General features: G+C 60.9%; 1 protein-coding gene across 1 annotated transcript; it reads right to left on the reverse strand.

Moving 5' to 3' along the window:
• Positions 1-945: 945 nt before the first annotated feature.
• Positions 946-11,444, reverse strand: SHOX (SHOX homeobox). The gene is made up of 5 exons (XM_045813657.2): positions 10,327-11,444; positions 6,792-7,000; positions 2,813-2,870; positions 2,619-2,707; positions 946-1,191 (listed from the first exon to the last, which is right to left on the reverse strand). The coding sequence occupies exons 1-5, from the start codon at positions 10,604-10,606 to the stop codon at positions 946-948; spliced, it is 882 nt and encodes a 293-aa protein (XP_045669613.2). The 5' UTR covers positions 10,607-11,444.
• Between the last annotated feature and the right edge of the window lie 7,982 nt (positions 11,445-19,426).

A 19,426-nucleotide genomic window follows, 5' to 3' on the forward strand; every position in this document is an offset into this window, starting at 1 on the left:
TTTTAAATCTATAACATTTACAGTATTGCACTTTACTGCACTTAATTGCATTTCACTAAAATTAATGCTGCATCAGTATTATACCTTAAAACCACGCGCCCCTGTGTCTCTATGCACGTTATTTGCGTCTGAATTCTGTGAAACAGCCGAAAAACAAACAAACAAACAAAAGTCAGTTCGGGAATCAAATACTGGAAAACTTATAAAGTCGCCTGCTCTATGGCACGAGGAATCCTAAACTCGGTGCTTTGGGGCCAAACGTGTGCATGAAAACGGTGCTCGTGATTCAGGTCCCCAAACAGTACGGTGACAACAACGTGGGAGATTCGGGTCTCCCCCACCCCCTCCCCACCTTGTTCCCGAGGTCGGAGGTCGGCAGATGCCTTTCCTTATTGCTGCAGAGCGCGGCCCCGGCGCAAGTCCACGTTGCAATCCATACCCGTCCTGCACCTCCTCCCCGGACGAATGCCACTTCACGGCAGTGGGTAAAACTGTTGGCAACCAAGAATTGGCATCTTCGGGGGAGACCAGCCCCAGATCTTTTTGCGTAATCGACGCTGTGATCTTCCAAAGGTGTATAGGAGGCCGCATGCACAGGGTAGGAACGCCGGCAGCAGAGAAGGACGCGCGGGGCTCCACGTGGCCCAGGGTCCCAGGACGCACAGACCGCGAGGCCGAGGGCTGGGTTGGCTGGTCTGACCGTCACCTGCTCTCTTCCGCGCAGTCTCTGCGAGGGTCTGGCAGGGTCGTGAGGTCCCGGAAGGCCCCCTCCCTGGGCCAGTGGTGGGCCCCCGGGCTGCCCCAGGCAGGGAGGCCGCTGCGCCAGGGCCCGTGCCCTCGCTCCAGGGCGTCCGTGCGGCCGTCTAGGGGCGCGGAGGGGTCGAGTGCAGGACGCAGCGCGGGCGGGGTCGTGGGGCCGGGGCTGGGCGCGGGGCGGGCGGCGGGTCAGAGCCCCAAGGCCTCGGCGTGCTTGCGCGCCTTGAGCCGCAGGTCGGCGATGCTGGAATTTTTGCTGTTGCTCTTGGCGGCGGCGGCCACGACAGCAGCGGCGGAGGCCGACTCGGCCAGCGATGCTATGGGCAGCCCGAAGGGCGGCGGCGGGAACATCAGGTAGGGCGCGTGCGCGGCCAGGTGCGGATGCAGGTGCGGGTGCGCGTGCGCCACGCCTTCTAGCTGCAGCTGCGCCTGGACCTGGGAGGGCAGACTTGGCACAGTTAGGACGGCTGCGGAACCTGGCTTTCCGCACCCCGGGGACCACCACCCATCCTCCACCAGGCAGGGGAGTCGGAACAGCCCTCTGGACACCCGTGAACGCAGGGGCCACTGGCTGCTTTGCACAGGGAGAGCTGGAGAGTCTGAACAGACCCACCCGCCCTTGTGGCGCCCGCACCCCTGTCCTCGCCAGCATCCCCTCCTCACGAAAGCCTCAATTTCCCTGAACTTGTGACGTGTCCGGAGTCAGGCTCTGCACTCCTCTTAGGACACTATTACACCCTCCCAGGGGCGTCTCTGAATGCCTGAGGAGTGTGGCCAAATGTCCGTGCTCAAAAGGCCTAATTTCAGCAGGGCCCCATCGCTGACCCCAAGTCGGGGCTGCAGTTCTGCGACGCGGAGAGTCCGCCCCGCCCTGAGGAAGGAGTGGAGCAGGGGCGGAAATGGGCCCAGGCGCGGAGTGGGCGAGGCCAAAAGAGAGGGACCCCGCGCATTCCCTGCACTCCCTTACCGCTTTGGGCACCTTGAGTCCGGGAGCAAGAGGCTTGAGCACCCGCTCTAAGTCTCAGGTGTCTATTTCTTGACACCCCCCCTCCAACCACCACCACCACCCACGCCCTAGCTGACCGGCAGAGGCCCCTAGCAAACACGGGTCCAAATATAAACCCAGGCCTGGTCCTTGGAGCAAAACAGCTCAGTGCGGTGGTGGCCACGCCTCCCCTCCACCCAGAGCACCCCTGCTCCCCCCCAGCGTCTGTGCTCCACATCCCCCAACGTTGGCGCACCCCAGGTCCTGCCCAGGGGCGAGGCAGGGAGCGCGAGTGCTCTGCGCTCTCACCTGGGGGCTCGCGTCTCCCACATGCACTTTCCACCCTCTGCCAGTAGCTGGCCCCAAGCAGAGTGCAGCCCCTGGGGCCTTCCGACACCCTAGCCACCCCAGGTCCGCGCAGAGTAGCTCTTGCGCACCGGGATCCTGAGACCCTGAGCCCCATGACCCCAGTTCTGAGGTGGGGAGCGAGGTCCAGCTATAGCGGGGGTGCAGACACCTCCCCTTGAGGCTAGGGGGCAGGCGAGCAGGGGGCCCTGTGTACACGCAGGGCCTCACACCCAAGTGCCAGCATCCCCGCCCCTCCACCCCCAGCCAGGCAGCCTGGGTGGGTGGGATTTTTTTTTTCACTCCGATTTTTGTAAAATTGTGTTTGGGTTTATATCCTGGCCCTCCCAAAGGTGAGTCTTGGAGTTTTACAGCGTGATTTTAATACGTGCCAACGGGTCTATAAATGCCCCCTTGTAAAGGCGGCAGCCTTTCTTCCGCGGAGGCGGGCGCAGCCGGGGGAGGCAGGACGCCAGGGAGGCGGGGAGGTGGCGGGCCCCCGCGCGGCTCAGAAGGAAGAAAAACGGGCTACCTGTTGGAAAGGCATTCGCAGGGCGCCCATGTTGACGTAGGGCGCCACCCTGCAGGCGTCCAGGTGGCTGGCGGTGCCCAGGATAACGCCTGCAAGGGAAGAAAGCAGCCATGAGGGCGGCCAGGGTCCTCTGCGCACCCCGGCGGCCTCTGCGCGCGCTCCCCAGCTGCACTGCCAGCCTCCGCACCACGCACCTTTATGCATCTGGTTCTCCTGCTTCCGACACTTGGCTCTCCGGTTCTGGAACCAAACCTGAGAACAGAGCAGACAGACGCGCGCAGCCCCGTGAACCTGCCGGCCTCTGAGGCTGGGGCTTCCTGCCCCCACGACCGTGGACGCGGCGCGGACGCGCACGGGGCCCAGGGCGCCGGGGTGGAGCGGCCGGTGCGACTGGGGACGCAGTAGAGCCCCTTGCCCGCGCGCCCCCTTCTCTCCCCAACGCAGCCCCGCCCTATCGGGCGACCTAGAGCTGCGAACTCCCAAACTCACTTCTGGGCCCTGCCTGGTCCCCAAAGTCAAGAGCCTCCATGTCCACCTCCAGTGAAGGAGTGCGTGCTGTGGTAGCAGGGCGGATTCGAGAACTTTCCATGATCAGTGTGGGCCTTCCCCTCCTGCACTCTGCCAGCCCCTGCCATAGCCTGACCTTCCTCCTCCCAAAACTTAGCTGCCAAGGAAGGGGGCGCACGGGAGGATAAGTAGCTTCAAATGGGGCCCCTTCCCCAGTCAAACTCGGGACACCCTGAGTCCAGAAAGTTCCATGCCCTCCTTGGAAGCCTGGAGAGTCCCGGTTCATACTAAAGAGTCATGAACGTCCTGGATTCATAAAGACCGGGTCACCCCCATAACTCCAGGCACCAGTCTCTCTCTCTCAAAAAAAAATCTAATTCTTGGAGAAAGGATATCAATGGGACCCTTGCCCATTCAGCTGGATGCACAGGTCTGATGTCAAAATTTGGGTGCACACGATTCTCCCCAAAAGCCTGGTCCTTGCTCCCCACACTCTGGGGCTCCCCCTCTCCTCCAGACAGCTCTGGTCCTTGGACACCGGGGCCCTCAGGCTGTGCCAGGCGAAATCTGGAGGCCCCTCCCTCCACAGTCTTCACCAGGGAATTTTTCCTCACGCTTTCTCCTCCGGAAGGTTTCCTGCTGCTGTCACTGACCGTCATGGCCACGATGGCGGTCAGTGACCACGCGGAATAATTAGCACAAAGAAACCTTTCCCCTGGGCCACTCTGCCCGGCTAGCCGGGCCCCGTGCACCCTGAGTGCACGCTGTTCCAAGCAGGGCCTGGGGCTGCGCCCCTGACCCCCACCGTGCGCATGGGGGGAACCCTCAGCACACCCGGGAGATCAGAAACCTTAACTTTTCCTCCCTGGACTCTTAAGAGGCCACTTTCTATCCATGGGGGATCCACCGCCCGCCTGTTGGAACTTGCTTTCCAGAAGGTTCGAAAGCTCATGGCGCTGGGCTACAGGGAACTTGGAAAACTTGAAGCACGTTCCCCTGCAAAGTAATCCCCAAATCGTCCTCCCCCCTTCTCCACCCCAGTGGAAACCCACACACCTCCCCTTCCGTTTGCAAAGCCTGCACTGACCTTCCTCCTCTCCCCCCCACGACAGCGTGCCTCCAGGTCCCACTCTCCCCACCGCCACCCCCACCACCTCCCCCTGCTGGGACTGGACCCCTGTGGACGCGTCCTGGGGCTCCTCCCTCTCCCCCGGGGCCGGACCCAGTCCTCGGGAGAGCCAAGGCAGCGCGCACTCTTTCCCCTGGAAGGGCATTTTTCAAACACAGACTCCTCTTGAAATGTGCAAAGCCAAGCTCACTTTCCTTTCAGCGCGGGTGTTGGGGGTGGGGGGAGACTTGGGGGGGGGGAAGTGCGATTATGAAGAATAAAAGTGATGAATTAGCCCGTGCGTGAAGCGATAATAAATCAGTCTTGGGGTGATTCACGATCAATTTCAATTAGTCCTGAATATGCTAAGTAAACCACAGTACATTGGTTAAGCGGTTATATCTTCATTAAGGGCCAGTCCCTGATTTCTTTCACAAATGGTGTAATCTGATTTCTTTTTGATTTCCATTACAGACAGTGAATAATGACATTTAATTTAGCTCTGCGCCATAAACCCAAAGATATTTGATGTAATTAAATTACGTTCTGCTCCTCACTGTGGTCTCATAACTTTCCATTATAACCGTGACAGCTGCGTGATACGACGTGCCACAACGACACTAAAAATAAAAGGTTAATAAGGACCAGCTTCCATAGGATCCCCAATTTATTTACGGCAAATTTCCACACGAAATTGAAACGCTATCCTTTAACAACACGGGACAGGCTGTACCGGGAAGGATGACCCAACGCTTCGGACCGACACAGGAATAACACAGGAGTCCCTCCGTGCCCCCTGCGCTCGCCCCCCAGACCCCCCCCTCCGCGCCTCGTGCTGCGGGATGACCCATTCGTTTTCGCTAATTGATTTTTACGAGCACGTCTGCCTCCCCGTCACCCTGCGATGCTCTTCCCCGTGGCCAACAGGAAATTATTTCTTCTATTCTATTCCCATGTTTGTTTTTAGGATTATTTACTGTCGTTAAATTTTAATTCACCCCTGGATGGAGAGCCACTCAGGTCTCCGCACCCCCCTCGCCCACCCCCATTTATATTTTAGGGCTTTCTCAAGATCCGCCAGCACCCAGGAACCAATTTCCTGCCACTCCGTCCCCCCTGCTAAGGTGTTATTCCGTAATAGACTGCTGAAAGAAATAGTGTACAATTAAATTAGAAGTAATTTATTTTTATAGAAACAGTACATCAAGGCCTGGGAGATATTACAGATCCCAGGCAGAAAGACACCGGGAAGATGACATAAAAGTTGATGTCCCCTTCAGCGAAAGTTTAATCTTTTCATTAATTTATATGGTGCAGTCCCATCCATCTTCCCCGAGAAGGGTGGCCGGCGGGAAAAGACACCCTCAGCCTCGGCCTCTGCGGCCTCTCTGGGCTGGGGCTACCGATGCCCCCACGGCCTGCTCCCTCCGGGAAGAGGATGGCCAGGGCGACTCTGCAGGCGTGCCCGTGGGTCCCCCCTTGCAGGCTGCGCGGACGAGAGCGGAACCTGGTTGCAGAATATGGCATTTCCACCTAAGAAAGCGTATTATTCACGGCAGACACACGGGAAGACGGAAGGGGGCCGGGATACGAAAGAAAAAAAATATATATATTTTTTTTCAAATTAAAGATGTCGTAAAGCACTATCTATAGAACACGTTTGTGTTTTCGTTTTCCTAAGTCAGCTGGGGAGGAGGGGAAGGGGTGTTTGAATGTCTTGATCTTCCAAGCAACGGGAAACCCGGGCTTTCAAAGCGCTGTGCTTTTCATGGCCACCCCCCTCCCCGCTTGGCAATATTAATTCCATTTATTTAAAACCGGTCCCCAGAGCCCCGGGGATGCTGACCCCCTTTCCTTCTCTCCCTGGCGCAGCGGTCCTGCTCAGAGCCTTGAGAAAGGGCAGGGAGCTTCCAAGCCCGACCTCCCAGGCGGGGTCTGCACTACCCCGGAGGAAGCGAGTTGGAAGCGAATCTTTGCCACCCTCCCCCATAAATGCATTAATAAATTTTACTTAGCGTTCATAATGCCCGGGAAAGGCTCGCCAGAGCGTCCCCTCCGCGTACGTGCTACGCACGCCCAGGGCCCCCGCAGACAGTGGCTCGCCAGATGGGGCATCATGAATTCATGCGCCCGCGCCCCCCGCCCCGCGCCCCCCGCGCCCAGGCTAATCCGGCCCCGCGCGGGCAGCAGCCGCCCTCATCAAGATGCCCACCGCGCGCAACTCCCCCCACCTCGCCCCTCGCCTCCCCTCCCTGCAGTGCGAAGGAGGGGGCTGAGGGCCGTGGAAGGGAGGAGGAGGGGAACAGAAACAGTGGAAAGAGGTGAAGACACATCCCAATTCCCGACCACCTCGACGCGCAGGGCGGCCCGCTCAGGCCCGGGGCCCTCGCCCTTCGTACGAACCGTGCGACCCGCATGCGAGGGCCGCGCCCCAAAGGCCCGGCGCCAGCCCTCTCCCAGTGTCTCCGCGCTCCGGGAAGGGGCCTGCAGCCCGGGCCGAGCTGGCGCGCTCGGGCCCGGCGAGAACCGGGGGTCGGGGCCGGCGCGCGCGCTCCTACCTGCACACGCGCCTCCGAGAGCCCCAGGCGCTGGCTGAGCTCCTCGCGCATGAAGGCGTCGGGGTAGTGGGTCTCGTCGAAGAGCCGCTCCAGCTCGTTGAGCTGCTCGAGCGTGAAGTTGGTGCGGCTACGCCTCTGTTTCAGCTTGGTCTGGCCGTCCTCGTCCTCCGACTTCACGTCCTCACGCTTCTCCTTGCACTCGTAGATACCTGCGGGCGGGCCGAGGGCACAGGGCTGAGGGCGCAGGGCTCCCGGGAGCGCCCTGCCGGCCCCTGCCTGCCGGGGCCCGCGGGGCCGTGCGCCCGAGAAAGAGGTCCGCGGTGCAGGGTTTTGCGCCACGCGGCTAAAATCGAAGTGTGTGCGTGCGGAGGAAGGGGCCCCGGCAGCAAAGGCGCCCTGACGCGGGGCTGCGTCCAGTCGATAAAGCGGACTCGAAGGGGAACACACGGTTTTGGGTAACAACTCGGGCATTGGCGGACGGTTTTGGGTAACAACTCGGGCATTGGCGGCGCGGTGTTTTTTGGCCTCATCTCGCCACGGTTTCCTTAATTTTCCACTTTGCTTCCTGACATATTGATAGAGCCTAATCTTCTCTCCTCTCTCTCTCTCCACTCGGGAGTGGGCTGTTAAATATTATTTGAAGTCAAAGAAGTTTGGGCAGAATGGCCGGAGTGTGGGGTCCCGCGAAGGAGCAGGGTGGGCCCAGACCGGGCTGGGGACCAGGCCCGGGAACCCCGCTGTCCCCGGCTGCTGCGCAGACGGACAGGGGCCGCCCCAGGCGGGTCGGAGCCTCCCTCCCGAGGCCCTGGAGCCGAGCACGCGCCCGCGGCCCCCACCCTGGTCTCTTCTTGAGACCCTGGGAACAAAAAACTATCCCAATGCACAGCATGGAGTCTGGGGGTGCGCCAGGAGCAGGGACCCTCCGCGCGCACTCTCTCACTCTCTGCTTCACATACATTCACACGCCCTGAGGCACAGTCCCCACCGGGACACCAACAGTGTTACTTTCGTAGCCCCAGAACGATGACAGCATCCGTATTTGCTGGGGGGAGGGGGCCAGGGGCTCGAGCATCGGGCACGAAACTCAACATTTCAGTTTGAACCCACAGACCTCTCCCTCCCGCTTCTAGGAAATGCAGCCCCTCAGGAAGCTCAGAAATTTAAGAAATGAAAGTCGGTGTCCCAGCCCAGGGCAGGCGGGAGGTGCACCTCCCAGCGCCTGCGTCTCCCGGTGCTTTCTCTCCATCGCGGAATCCGCTGGGCACCTCACAGAGCACCTCCGGGCCCCACTAGTACCCTGGTGTCTAGAAGAGTCCTGAAGCCGAGAAGGCCGGTCCAGAACTCAACCCAGAAACTTACCAAAGGGGGAAAGCCCCAAAGCCTCTGTGGGGAGACGGGTAATCCTGATACCCTGTTCCCCCAACCGGGATCCCTGAGCTGGCCCCAGAAGCCCCGTCCTGAGTCTGCCTCCTGCGGAATGTCAAGACTCCTGAGCACGACACTTAACCCCAAGTGGGATTTTCAAATCCCCTGAAAGCACTGCATTTCCAAAAACACCCCGTTTCTCCCCAGCCGTAAATCCTGTCCTAGAGCCCCCCCCCAACACTCTGCCTTCCTCCCCGTCTCTGAAGTCTGACCCTTGGGATCAATCCCAGCTGAGAAGCTGGCCTTCCAAGTCCTTTAAGAACGCGCAGCAGGCTTTGCAAAATCCACAGGCTCCCTCGCTCCGGGGGAACCGCCGTGCAGGAGCCCAAGACCTCCGGGTTTGCGCTGGAACCCCGAGATCTCCCACACCGCCCTCTCATTCCCACCTTACAAATGCAGACTGGGGTTCAGCCCTGCAAGGGGTCTGTACACGCAGCCCAGGGGGGAAAGGTACAGCTGGGAGGCAACCCTGTTCTGTTCTCTGCTTTTTGAAAGGCCCTGACTGTACTCTTCTCTCTTCCTGAGTTCCCTTTTTCCGGGGTCCGCTGCCTTGGCAATCAGGGCAAAAGGAGGCAGGCGGGACAAGGAGGGGCCCGACCTCTAGGAAGGACTTGGGGGAGCCCAGTCAGGAGCCACAGAGGTCAGCCCTGGGTGCTGTCAACCTCTGAACTTTCCTGTAGGCCCTGAGTCGGGCCCAGCCAACAGCGCGTCTCCATTAAACCAAACTCTGTATGAATTACAGAGCCAGGGGTGTCCAGCGGTGCCCGGGGTGGGGGGGCACCCTGAGATAAGACAGGTCTGGCCAGGCCACCTGGGTGGCCAGCAGTCAGGGGCTTATCTGTAAGCCTCTGCCAGCTTACTGCTTCCATGGGTCAAGGCCTCAGAAAGGTATCTGGGTCATCTGCACCATTTCAAGGCCATGACCCAGGACTCTGCCACTCGGAGACCTCAAGTGTAGGGTCCCAAAGAGCAGGAGGCATGGGCTTCCTGGGTCAGGGAAGGTGTGTGTGTGGGGGGGGGGTCTACTTGTAGGGGGACCATCACACTGACAACGTGTGGAACAGGGCCCGAGGAGGCGAATGGCTAGGCTCTGTATTTCCTCTTTGTAATGAAAAATAGACATTCCGAGCAGTTTCAAACTGTGCCCCCTGAGAAATCCAGCCCATTTTACACCTCTGGTTTACCGCTGCTGGTTGTCCTGTTTGCTCAGACATCCCCCCGGTTGGGACTACCCCTGCCCAGCTGGGAGAGCCCCCAGAAATCTGCCCTGTCCCCTGATTCAGCAACAGGGTGAAACGCGGCCAACGTGATCTGGAGAAGCTTTTTGGAAAGGAAGGAGGCCCAGCCCGCAGCAGGGCGGGCTGGGCTCTGACAGCCTGGGGTCCGGCGGCCCCGCGGGCACCGCCGCGAGCTTCCTGGGGCCCTTCATTTCGGGTCCAGACCCTGGCCACCTGCGGGCGCGGGAGTGGTTTTAATTTAGAGGCCCGTGTCAGCCCAGATCAAGCCTGGAGGTTCAAGGGAAAGTTCTCCCTAAGAGGAAACAGTAGAGAGGATTCAGCAGGCGGGAGAGGCGACCACCAGCCGGTGCGTCCTCAACGCCTGCCGGGTTCAAACGCTCGGGACGCCGGGAGGCGGTGGGCGCTGGGAGAGATGCGTGTGGATCTCTCCTCGTGCGCGCTGGGGAAGAGACTCGAGAAAGACCGGTCGGCAGCCAGGCACGCACCCAGCAGCCCCTATAGCCAACCTCGGTTTTCAGGCACATCCGCCCGATGGACCCCGACCCCGGAAAGTTCCCGCTGGGGTGCCGGGTGCCAACGCCCGGGGCAAAGCCAGTCCTCTCGCAGCGCTTGGCCCCAGCCCCTGCCCATTCTCGGCTCCCCTCGCCTCCCTTCCTGTGTCCGCGTTTCCTTTCTTACGCAAAGACTGGCGATGGGTTGCCGGGGCCTTTCCGTCCGAGCGTGGCTGTGAATTCAGAGTTTGGGGTGGAATTCTGAGCGAGCCGCGGCGCCCGGGGCCTCCCCGCGCGCGGAGCGAGGGGCAGACCGGCAGGCTCGGTGGCGAGGAGACGCCGTCCCCGGGAGGGGCCCGGAGCGGCGTGCGGCGAGCTTACCTTCGGCAGCCCTCCCCGTGCCGAACTCTTTGAGTTTGTCCTTGTCGTTGTCCACGTGGTCCTTAAACAGATGCACCGGACAGTGGCCACTGCCCTCCGTAATGTCCTGGAGGCTGGATTCCGAGCTCCCCAGCTCCCGGGAGCGCGCCAGTCCGCTCTCCAAAACTTCCCTGTATGTGATCGAATCCTTCTTGCCGCCGCCGCCGCCGCCGCCGCCGCCGGTGCTCTCCTTGCTTTTCTGGTCAAAAGATTTGGATACAAAAGCCGTGAGTTCCTCCATGGCTGCGCGGGGCTGCGGGGTCCGCGGGGCTCGGCGGGGCTGGCTGGGAGCCGGGCTGTGGTCCGCACGCCTCCCCGCGCGGAGAGGACGGTCCGTGTGAGGGTAGATCCCTCCTGCTGTTATTTATGCCTTTCAATTTGAGATCTCACTATTTATACACGGCCACGTCCGCCCAACCCCCAGCGCTGTCTGTCTGCAGCAATTACGGCTCCCGGCTCGGCGGCGGGCGCACGCAGACATGGTATCTCTCCCCCACCTCCAGTCCGGCAATTGGCTTTCTTTTCATTTCATCACTGTTTGGCGTCTGTGCACCTTGGTGTGGAGAGGTAAAGATCCAATTTTTGGAAGGGAGAGGGAGAGAGCGCGCGCGCGCGCGAGCGGGCGCAGGCGCCAGCGCCCCAAACAGGTACCCGCATGCCCTCAATGCCTGGCGGAAACCAAACTCGAGGAGGAGTTTAACCGATGGTGAGGAGGTCCTCGCCGGCCGGCACCGCCAGGAGCACAGCCAGCCCCGCGCCCGGAACCTGTGTCCGCAGAGGGCGTCCGCGCGCGCGGCCCTGCGGAGAGACGCCGAGGGGACCCCGGGCGACGGTGACGCGCGATCCACAGACGAGAATCGGCTGCAACTCGGAGATGTGGTTGGATTACGGGCCGGACCCGCCCGCGCGGCCCGCGGAGCGAGCGGTTGGAGCGGGTGCGCACGGCGCGACCGGTAAACAGCTCGAGGACCCCGAAAGGGGGAGGACCGGGGCCCGCGTCTACCCGAGCGTGGACGCCGGAACCTCGGCGGCGGCGGCGCAAAGCGGTGCGCAGACCTCGGAGGGGCCGGCGCCGCGGAGGCCGGGGACAGGGAGGGCCGCGTGCGTCCGGGGCGCGGGGGGTCCGGACTCGGAGACAGCTGCGGCTGGCGGGGAGACCTGGTTTGTCAGCAGCCGTCCTCTGGGCGCGCGTCAGCTCCCGCGCGGCCGGACCGAGGCAGCCCTCTCTAGAGCCGTGCAGGGAACCTGGTGTCTAGGGTATTTATTTGGGGGGGAATAGAGATATTTCTGGTTGTGCCACGCTTTTCCTCGCCCCCTTTCCAAGGCTGAGGAGGAGCCACTTTCCGAGCCGCAACGCGAAATCCGTTCACCATCCCGGAAGTCAAGCCTGTCATCCTGTCTGCAAATTTCCCTCTACAAATAAAGTTGACTTTTCCCCCCTTTCCCCTCTTTTATCTGTCAGCTCGCCTCCTCTCCCCCTCTCCCCCCCCCCCCCCCCCCGCCTGCGGGAGTCCGGACCGGGCTCGTGGCAACGCTGCGGGGGAGGGGGAGCTGGTGGGGTTTGGAGGAGCTCGTTTTGCATGTTCGGGAGGCAGTCCCTGCTCGTAGTGTTTGTGAATCCGAGCCCAGGATCGGGGCCACCCTCGGCGGTCCCAGGCGTTCCATCCAGCGAGCCCCGCGCCCGTGTCCGCCGGCGGGAGGGACAGGGAACGATGTCTCCGGAAATCGTGGGGCCTGCGGCGAGTCAGCCGGGGTTCAGTCGGGAGAGCCTCAGTCTGGGGAGGGGCAGGGGGTGTCCTACCGCCAGAAGGGAGGAGGAGGAGCGGAGGGGAGATGAAGGAACAGACCAGCTCCTTCCCCGCGACCCTCCCTCCTGCCCTCCCTCCCTCCCTCCTGCCCTCCTTCCTCTCCTCCCTCACTTCCTCTTTCTTTTCTGCCTTCCTTCCTTCTTTCCTCCCTCAGTCCTACTGTCCTCCCTCCTTCTTTCCTTCCTTCATTCCTTCCTTCCTTTCTTCCTTCCTCCCCTCCCTCCTTTCTTCCTCTCTCCTTCCTTCCATCCCTCCCTCCTTCCTTCCCTCTCTCCTTCCTTCCCTCTCTCCTTCCTTCCCTCCTCCTTCCTTCCTCCATCCTTCCCTCCCTCCCTCCTCCTTCCCCTTCTTCCTTTCTTCCTTTCCCTCCCTCCCTTTCTTCCTCCCTCCTTCCTTCCTTTCCTCTTTCCCTCCCCTCCTTCCTTTCTTCCTTCCCTCCCTCCTTTCTTTCCCTCTCAGCTTCCTGCCCTCCTGACTTTCTCCCTCCTTCCCCCCATTTCTCCTCCTGTCCCCTCGCCCTCCATCCTTCCTTCCTCGGGGAGCTCTGCGCCGGCGCCTCCCCGCGCGGCCCGGGCAGCTCTGTCCTGCGTGCAGTGGGGCCGGAGCTGGGGGATTCAGAGGCCCCCGCCTTCTCGGACTTCAAAAGCCAAAGGCGAAGAAGCCCTCCCAACTTAACAAACAGGTCTTTGTCACCGCAGCCCTCTAATCAAAGCGGAGGCGCGCAGATATCACACAGAATTACAAATAGCCCCTCATGCATTATGCATGCCGCGGGTCGGCCGGGGAAACGCCGAGGGCTCGCGCCCCGAGTCGGGCGCGCAGGGCGCACGGAGTGAGCGCGCCGGGTGGCCCCGGAGTTGACAGTCTTAGCCCGGCTGAGCCCCCACCCCCACCCCTGCCACCCTGCGGTGAGCGGCTTGTGCCCCGTGGGGTCTGGAGACACTTCCCGCCCCCAGCTGGACTCTGTTCCAGGTAAACAGCAAAGTGAGGGCTGAGGGGACCAGAGGAGAGAGACAGACAGAGAAGCAGGTTGTGGGGGTGACAGTCTGGACCACAGAAACTTTCTCCCCTTGTCCAGGGCAGGGAACTTTGCCTCTTCTCACCTGCCCATCTCAGCACCCTCACCAGCCCCAGGTGGGGAGGCCAGCTCTCCAGAGACCAGGTGCTGGAAACTCGGCCCACCCCTCCCAGAACCCTCCCAGTCCCTTCTCAACAACCCCAGGGTCCCCGAGGGCCTCGGCCTTGCAAGGCCTGAGCTGCCTCTGCAGGGGAGAGGGCTTTGAGGCTGGAGCCTTCAGCCCAGGACCCCCTGCAGAGCTGCGCCCCACCTCCTACCTCCTCAGGTCCCACCTAACAGGGAACCCTGCCCCAACCAGGGTCTGGCACCCCCAGGAATCTCCCCCAACAGGCACGGGATCGGGACTCTGCATATTCCCGATCCTGAAACCGGAGAAAAACTAAACCTCCTTCCACCCCTCACTCCCCCTCCCCCCACCACACCTCTGCAGCTCCACGTTCCATGCCCATTGCACCGCAGATGGATAGTTTCAAAATAACCCTTCGGAAAAGTAACGCAGTCTACGGCTAGCTTCTCCGCGCAACCTGGAAGGCCTTGCCTTCTCCAAGCGTTGCGGACTGGCGAAGAGCATCACCTTTTTACAAAATCCAACTTCCTGCTGGCGAGGAGCCAAGAGGCAACGTCGCTCTCCAACTGTTAGGTGCAGACCCCCTGAACCCCCTCCCCTGCCCCGCCAGGAGCGCACAAGGCTCCTTGACACAGTCCTCCTTTAGAGACAGAGACCGAAACACCAAAGCCTGGAGTTATTCCTCATATTTTAGCCCAGGCAATGAGTGCTCGTACCACATATTTCTGCTAATTCAAGACTCGGCCCGAGGCCGCAGGGTGGGCATACTTTATGAAATGTTACATTTACATTTCCGCTCGGGCGACGGAGGCAGGAGGGGAGGGTGCAGACCCTCCCGGGCTGGCGGGGCCTCCGCATAAGGGGAGCTTGTTTCAGCTTCCAGAGATGCTTCCTTCCCCCAGAAACAAGGAGCACCAAGAAGAGAGGACAGCACAGGCTTTCTAAATCCCAACACGTCTCCTGAGAATGTGGGTGCTTTCAAGTCTGCAACGCATTTTATTACTTTTTTTTAAGTCGTAAAGAGGATACGGGTTTCGGGGAAGTTGGTGGATAGAAATGCAAGCCTATCTCTTTGCTGAAAAACACCAGCGACGACAACAACAACAAAAAAAGAAGTCGTGAGGGGGCGGGACGGAGCCGAGGAGGGGGATCTGGTTTCTGGAAGAAAAGAGAAGTTCCGAAGTTGAGTTCACCAAAGGCGCCGCACGTCGCACGCGGAGCTCGCGTGCGGGTCCTGGGTTCGCGTCCCGGCGTCTCCGCGCGCCCGCCTCGCGCGCTCGCGCGCGTGCTTCCCGCGGCCCAGAAACGCCGGCGGACAGGGGCTGCCGGGGTCGTGAACTCCTGACCCGCTCGTCTACCCACCCGCGGTCTTTCCAGCATGTTCCAGCTGGAAGAGCGCGAGGAAACAAAATGTAGTAAAAGTAAATAAAAGTGCCAGGAGACCTTGTACTCCTCGGGACGCAGGGTCCTGTCCCACCAGGGGGGAGGTTGGAGGGTAACACAAACGTTGGCTTCTGCGGCTTCGAGGCGCCGTGCGCGGTGTCTGTTGGCCCAAGTCCCCCGGCGCTGCCCCGTCTGCGCCAGCCTCCCACCCCTGATCGAGAGGAGAGCATGGCCCCCGGAGCGGTTCTCAGCCCGCCCGCCTGCACAGGGGGTCCGTGCCAGGAGGCCAGCGCCACTGGAGAGTAGGAGCTCTCCCCTCCCGGCTAGCTGCACACAGGAACGGGGTCCACTCACACCGGATCAGGCCTCCCTGAATTGTGCTGACCCCCACCGGGCCAGGCCACGGACAGCTTGAGGCCAGGCCTGCAGCGGCTGAACCTGGAGGTGCCATAGGGCCCACCCCGCGTTTACCCCAGCTCCACAGCTTCAGGTCAGCCTGGCAGGCTCCCAGACGGCCTCCTCGGACCCGGGCAGGTCTAGAAAGCTCCCACACGCCACTCAGGAGCGGCAGGAAACGGAGCAAACCAGACTCGCCCTCATGGTCCTGCTGGCCCGCAGCAGTGCTGGTGACTGACGGGTGATGCTGATGGGCAGGGGGGGTCTCTCCTCTTCCCAAGTCTTTTCTCCACCTGCAGAAAAGCACAGGCCACTAGACTTCTGAGCTGTTGTACCCACCGGGGACCCAGATCTGCAAGGCTCCGTGGGTAAGCTTGGATGTCCAGGCGCTCCAGCCCAGCCCGAGTCCCCCGGACACCTAAGGAGACTCTGTGGACACAGCTGACCCTGGGAACCACGGTGCCTCGTGCCACCCGGCCCCTTCTGGGCCATGCCAAGTGCAGACAGACCTCGGGGGCAGACGAAAGACAGCCGAGGACAGGGACATGGGCATCTTCCGATTTACAAAATGATCTTTCTGTGTCCAAATAGGGACATTTTACTAAAGGCACGGTGCTGTTCACGGCTCTCTCCTTCTCTCTTACACTTACAAGGCCAGGGGACAGGAGGTCATGAATATTCAGATATTTAGTATTTCATTTACTTCCTTCCTAAAAGGTATGCCTTGGCTTTTTCACTTAGACCCGGGAGAACCCAGCTCTTCCCGATCGGAATGTATTTACGTTCAGTCACACTTCATGCCCTTAGCTCTTAATAGCTCAGCAGTGTCCGGCAGCGTCTAGGGCCCCCACCCCCGTGGGAGGGCGGGGGACGCATCGGCCAGGCCCTCCTCCCCACACCCCGTCACCTCCGGACCCCCGGGGGGAGGGGGAGTCATCCTCGGTCCCCAGGACACCGAGGAGGCATATTTCAAGGAATGCGTCTTCAGCCTTGGCTGGCCTACTTTCTCCGCACGTAATTCGGAAGACAATTTCTATTAATAATAAGCAGGGAGGGGGTGTTAATGGTTTTCGCCCAAGAGCCAGCCTTTTTAACAACAACGAACCCCTCCCCACCCATTAAATATTTATAAGTATCGATCGGAAGCGCAGGATTTTACAGACGTGCAAACACACTTCATGGAGAGGCTCCTTAGGTCCCCCTCCCCTTCTCCCCTTTAAATTTAGAAACGTGCATTTGCATTCCCTCCTATGATGTTTATTGATTTACACTAACATCCGTGTTTCCAATGCGAGGCTAATAGATTTTCATTACGCCGGGCTCTGTTAACCCAGCTTGTGAATGGATGAGATTGATTCTGTCCACGACTGCGACGTCTGTAAGATTAATAAAGGATGCCACGGGGCCGGATTTGCTCGCTCCTCTCCGGAGGGTAGGGTGCCTCTGTGCTTCCAGGGGCCCACCCAGAAAACGTACTTTTGGGGATGTGTTCTTTTTTTCCCCCCCACCCCACTTTGTCTCACTTTTGCTACAAAACCCCAGGATTTATTTGGGACACGGGGGGAGGGGGTCTGTTTTTTAAAATAACCCTCCATGCAAAAATGCATGTTTAACAATACATATCCTAGGAGGGAATGCTGTTTGCCTTCTGTGGGATTTTTATTATTATTATTATTTCTTCACCGTGTACTTTGGAACATATGGTGGACATTAAAACTCTTTGCTTTCAGATGTAATCACAGGACCCTTGCTCTATGTTTTATTTAAGAAAAACATTATTTTTTCAGGGAGCAAAGCAGCTTACCACGCAGGACATCTAAAGAGGGCCGTTTTCTGGAGACCACCGAAAAACAAACAATGCCACCGTCTCCTCCACGATGAATACATTACGCGCTTGGCAGGGAGCAGTTCCTGGGGTAATTAACGTTCCAGGAATAAATCTTGGGAGTGTACTTTGATTTTCACTCTCGTTTCTGGCTCACGAGAGGACAGGGGAAGTGCGAGTGGTATCTTTCTCCTGCCCGTGCTCCCCCCCCCCACCCCCCAACCTGGACTGGCCTTCCTTTTTACACAGAGGCCGGCGAGGGCTTTGAAATCAGCTCCAACTGAAATGGGCTCAAACTCTTTTGCCTTTTCTCTCCAATTTCGAACTGCACATGAAAGGAACGAATATATGTCCTGCCCACAGCCGTGGAGACAGACGGCTATTTTCCGGATGTGAGCGGCTCCTGGGCCGGGACCTTCTGCAGAAAGTTACTGGCACCCGCGTGGCAGTGCAGGGACGGTGGGCCCCAGGCCTCCCCGGGCGCAAGCAGCGCGCACAGAGCGCTGTCCCCGCGGGCCGTGCTGGACCGATGCCCGCGCGCTGCCGGCGTCCTCCGCTCGGGCTCTAGGCAGTGACCCCGGGAGCGGGGGATATTACTCATCTGTGTAGTCACTGTCAGCAGACAAGGCCACGGCTCCTGGACCGTGTCCACCTGTCCGAAGTTTGCAAGGCATTCCACAAACTGCGACTGGGTATCCGCACACGCGCAACCCTTGCGCTCCCGGGAGGTCGTTCCCCACTGGCCATCGACTTCCCTATGCCGTGTCTTCAGAAAAATAGTCCAGGCAAGGAACCCCCATCGTCTAGAAGACAAGCATTAATTAATCGGCCAAATTGCGCAGAAGCGATGCCCTTCGACCGTCCACCTCCAGAGGCTGCCGTTCCACCGGACATCCCCTCGGGACGCAGGCCGAAGTTTACGTGCCGCCGGCGCGGCGGAGAAAGACAGCTCGTCTGGGTGCACGAGCCTCGGGGCGCTGGAGGCCCCCTAAGACTACTTGGGGCCCACCTACCCAGCATGGATGCGCTCGCGCCCCTGGGGTCCCGAAGCAACCTCCCCCGGCACACCAGGATTGAATCATAAGTTGGTCACCCAGCTTGTTCTCAGTTCTCCCCCCGCCCCCAGACGCACTGGTCCCGCCAGGTCACTGTCTGACAGCTGGACTGGCATTCCTCGTCACTGGGCCACCACCCAAGGGTCACTCTCCTCCCCGCTGGTGGGCTTACCACTCAGCAGGGCCTTGGTGGGGACCGGGCCTGTGCCATCCCTCTCCTGGGCCTGTGCACCCATCCCCACTAACCAGGCATCACGCTGACCGCCCAGGCTTGCCTGTGGGGGGCCAGGGGTGTGCCCCCGGCCCTGCGGGATCTGGGGAGTTTGCTGGCCACTGGAGAAGCCGGGGAGGGCAGAGTACCGGGTGTCTGGAGGCCGGAGGGGGCGAAGACAGGAGCGGGAGGCTCAGAGATGTGGGGGCGTGGGGGTCCCCGCGCCGCTCGACTAATTGGGTAGCGGAGGCGCAGGCCAGGCCCAAGTGCGGGGGAGGGGCCCCGGGGCGAGGGGGGGAGGGACGCGGCCCGGCTCCCCGCCGACGGCCTTTCCACCCGCGGCTCAGCCTCCTGGCCTGAGGCGAAGCTTGGGGCTAGACCCGGCTGGACACCCGCCAGGAGCCCACCTCGGCGCTCAGCCCCGCCCCCTCCTCGCTGCCGGAGCCGGCCGCGCGCGGGGGAGGGGGCGCGCCGGGGTGGGGGAAGGGAGCGCGAGCCCGAGGCCTTTCCAAAGGCATGGGTTGCGGGGGGGGGAAGGGGGCGCGGCGTCTCCACCCTGGAGCAGAGCAGAGAGGGGGAGGCGAAGGGGGATGGAGAGGGGACCGTTGGGCGGGGCGGGAGGGTCCCGAGGGGAAGGGGGCGCTGTCCCGCCCTGGATCCGGACGCACGCAGGACTCAGCGCCTTGGGCAGACGCAGCCGGCTTCCCATTTCTGCACTTGAAGGCCTGGGCGTGGGTCCTGCTGCGTCCCACCGGCTGGGGGCCTGGGGGCCTGAGTGAGGAAGGCAGCTGCCTCCATAATGGCCCGAGGCTCCTCCCACTCGCGAAGGCATGGGGTGTGTGGGGAGCTGGGTCTTCCCTCAGGGGCAGGCATCCCTTCATTTATTCCTTCATTCATCCACCTCTGTGTCTGTCCCCGGTCCCCCAAGCCCACTCCTTCACCGCTCACACCTGCCAACAGGTGGAGGCTGGCTCGTGCCCACCTGGACCTGCTCAGCCTCGGTTTTCAGGATGGGAGGAAGCAGGTTTCAGGTGATGCAAACAGATGCCCAGGGGCTGGTGAGATCTGCGCAGGGAAAAAGCCCCCACCCAATTCTGTAATGCCAGTGTGCTCCCCGAGGTCTGGGGCTTGTGTGAGGACTAGAAAGGCAGCTTCAGGGTTTGGAGGTGAGGAGGGGTTCCCAAGAGCAGAGGGGAGAGGAAGGGAAGGGGAGGGGCTTTGGGCACGCAGTGTGGACC

The sequence above is a fragment of the Ursus americanus genome, chromosome X (genome assembly GCF_024610735.1).
Source record: "Ursus americanus isolate L20-20 chromosome X, mUrsAme1.1.p, whole genome shotgun sequence".
Classification (NCBI taxonomy): Eukaryota; Metazoa; Chordata; class Mammalia; order Carnivora; family Ursidae; genus Ursus; species Ursus americanus.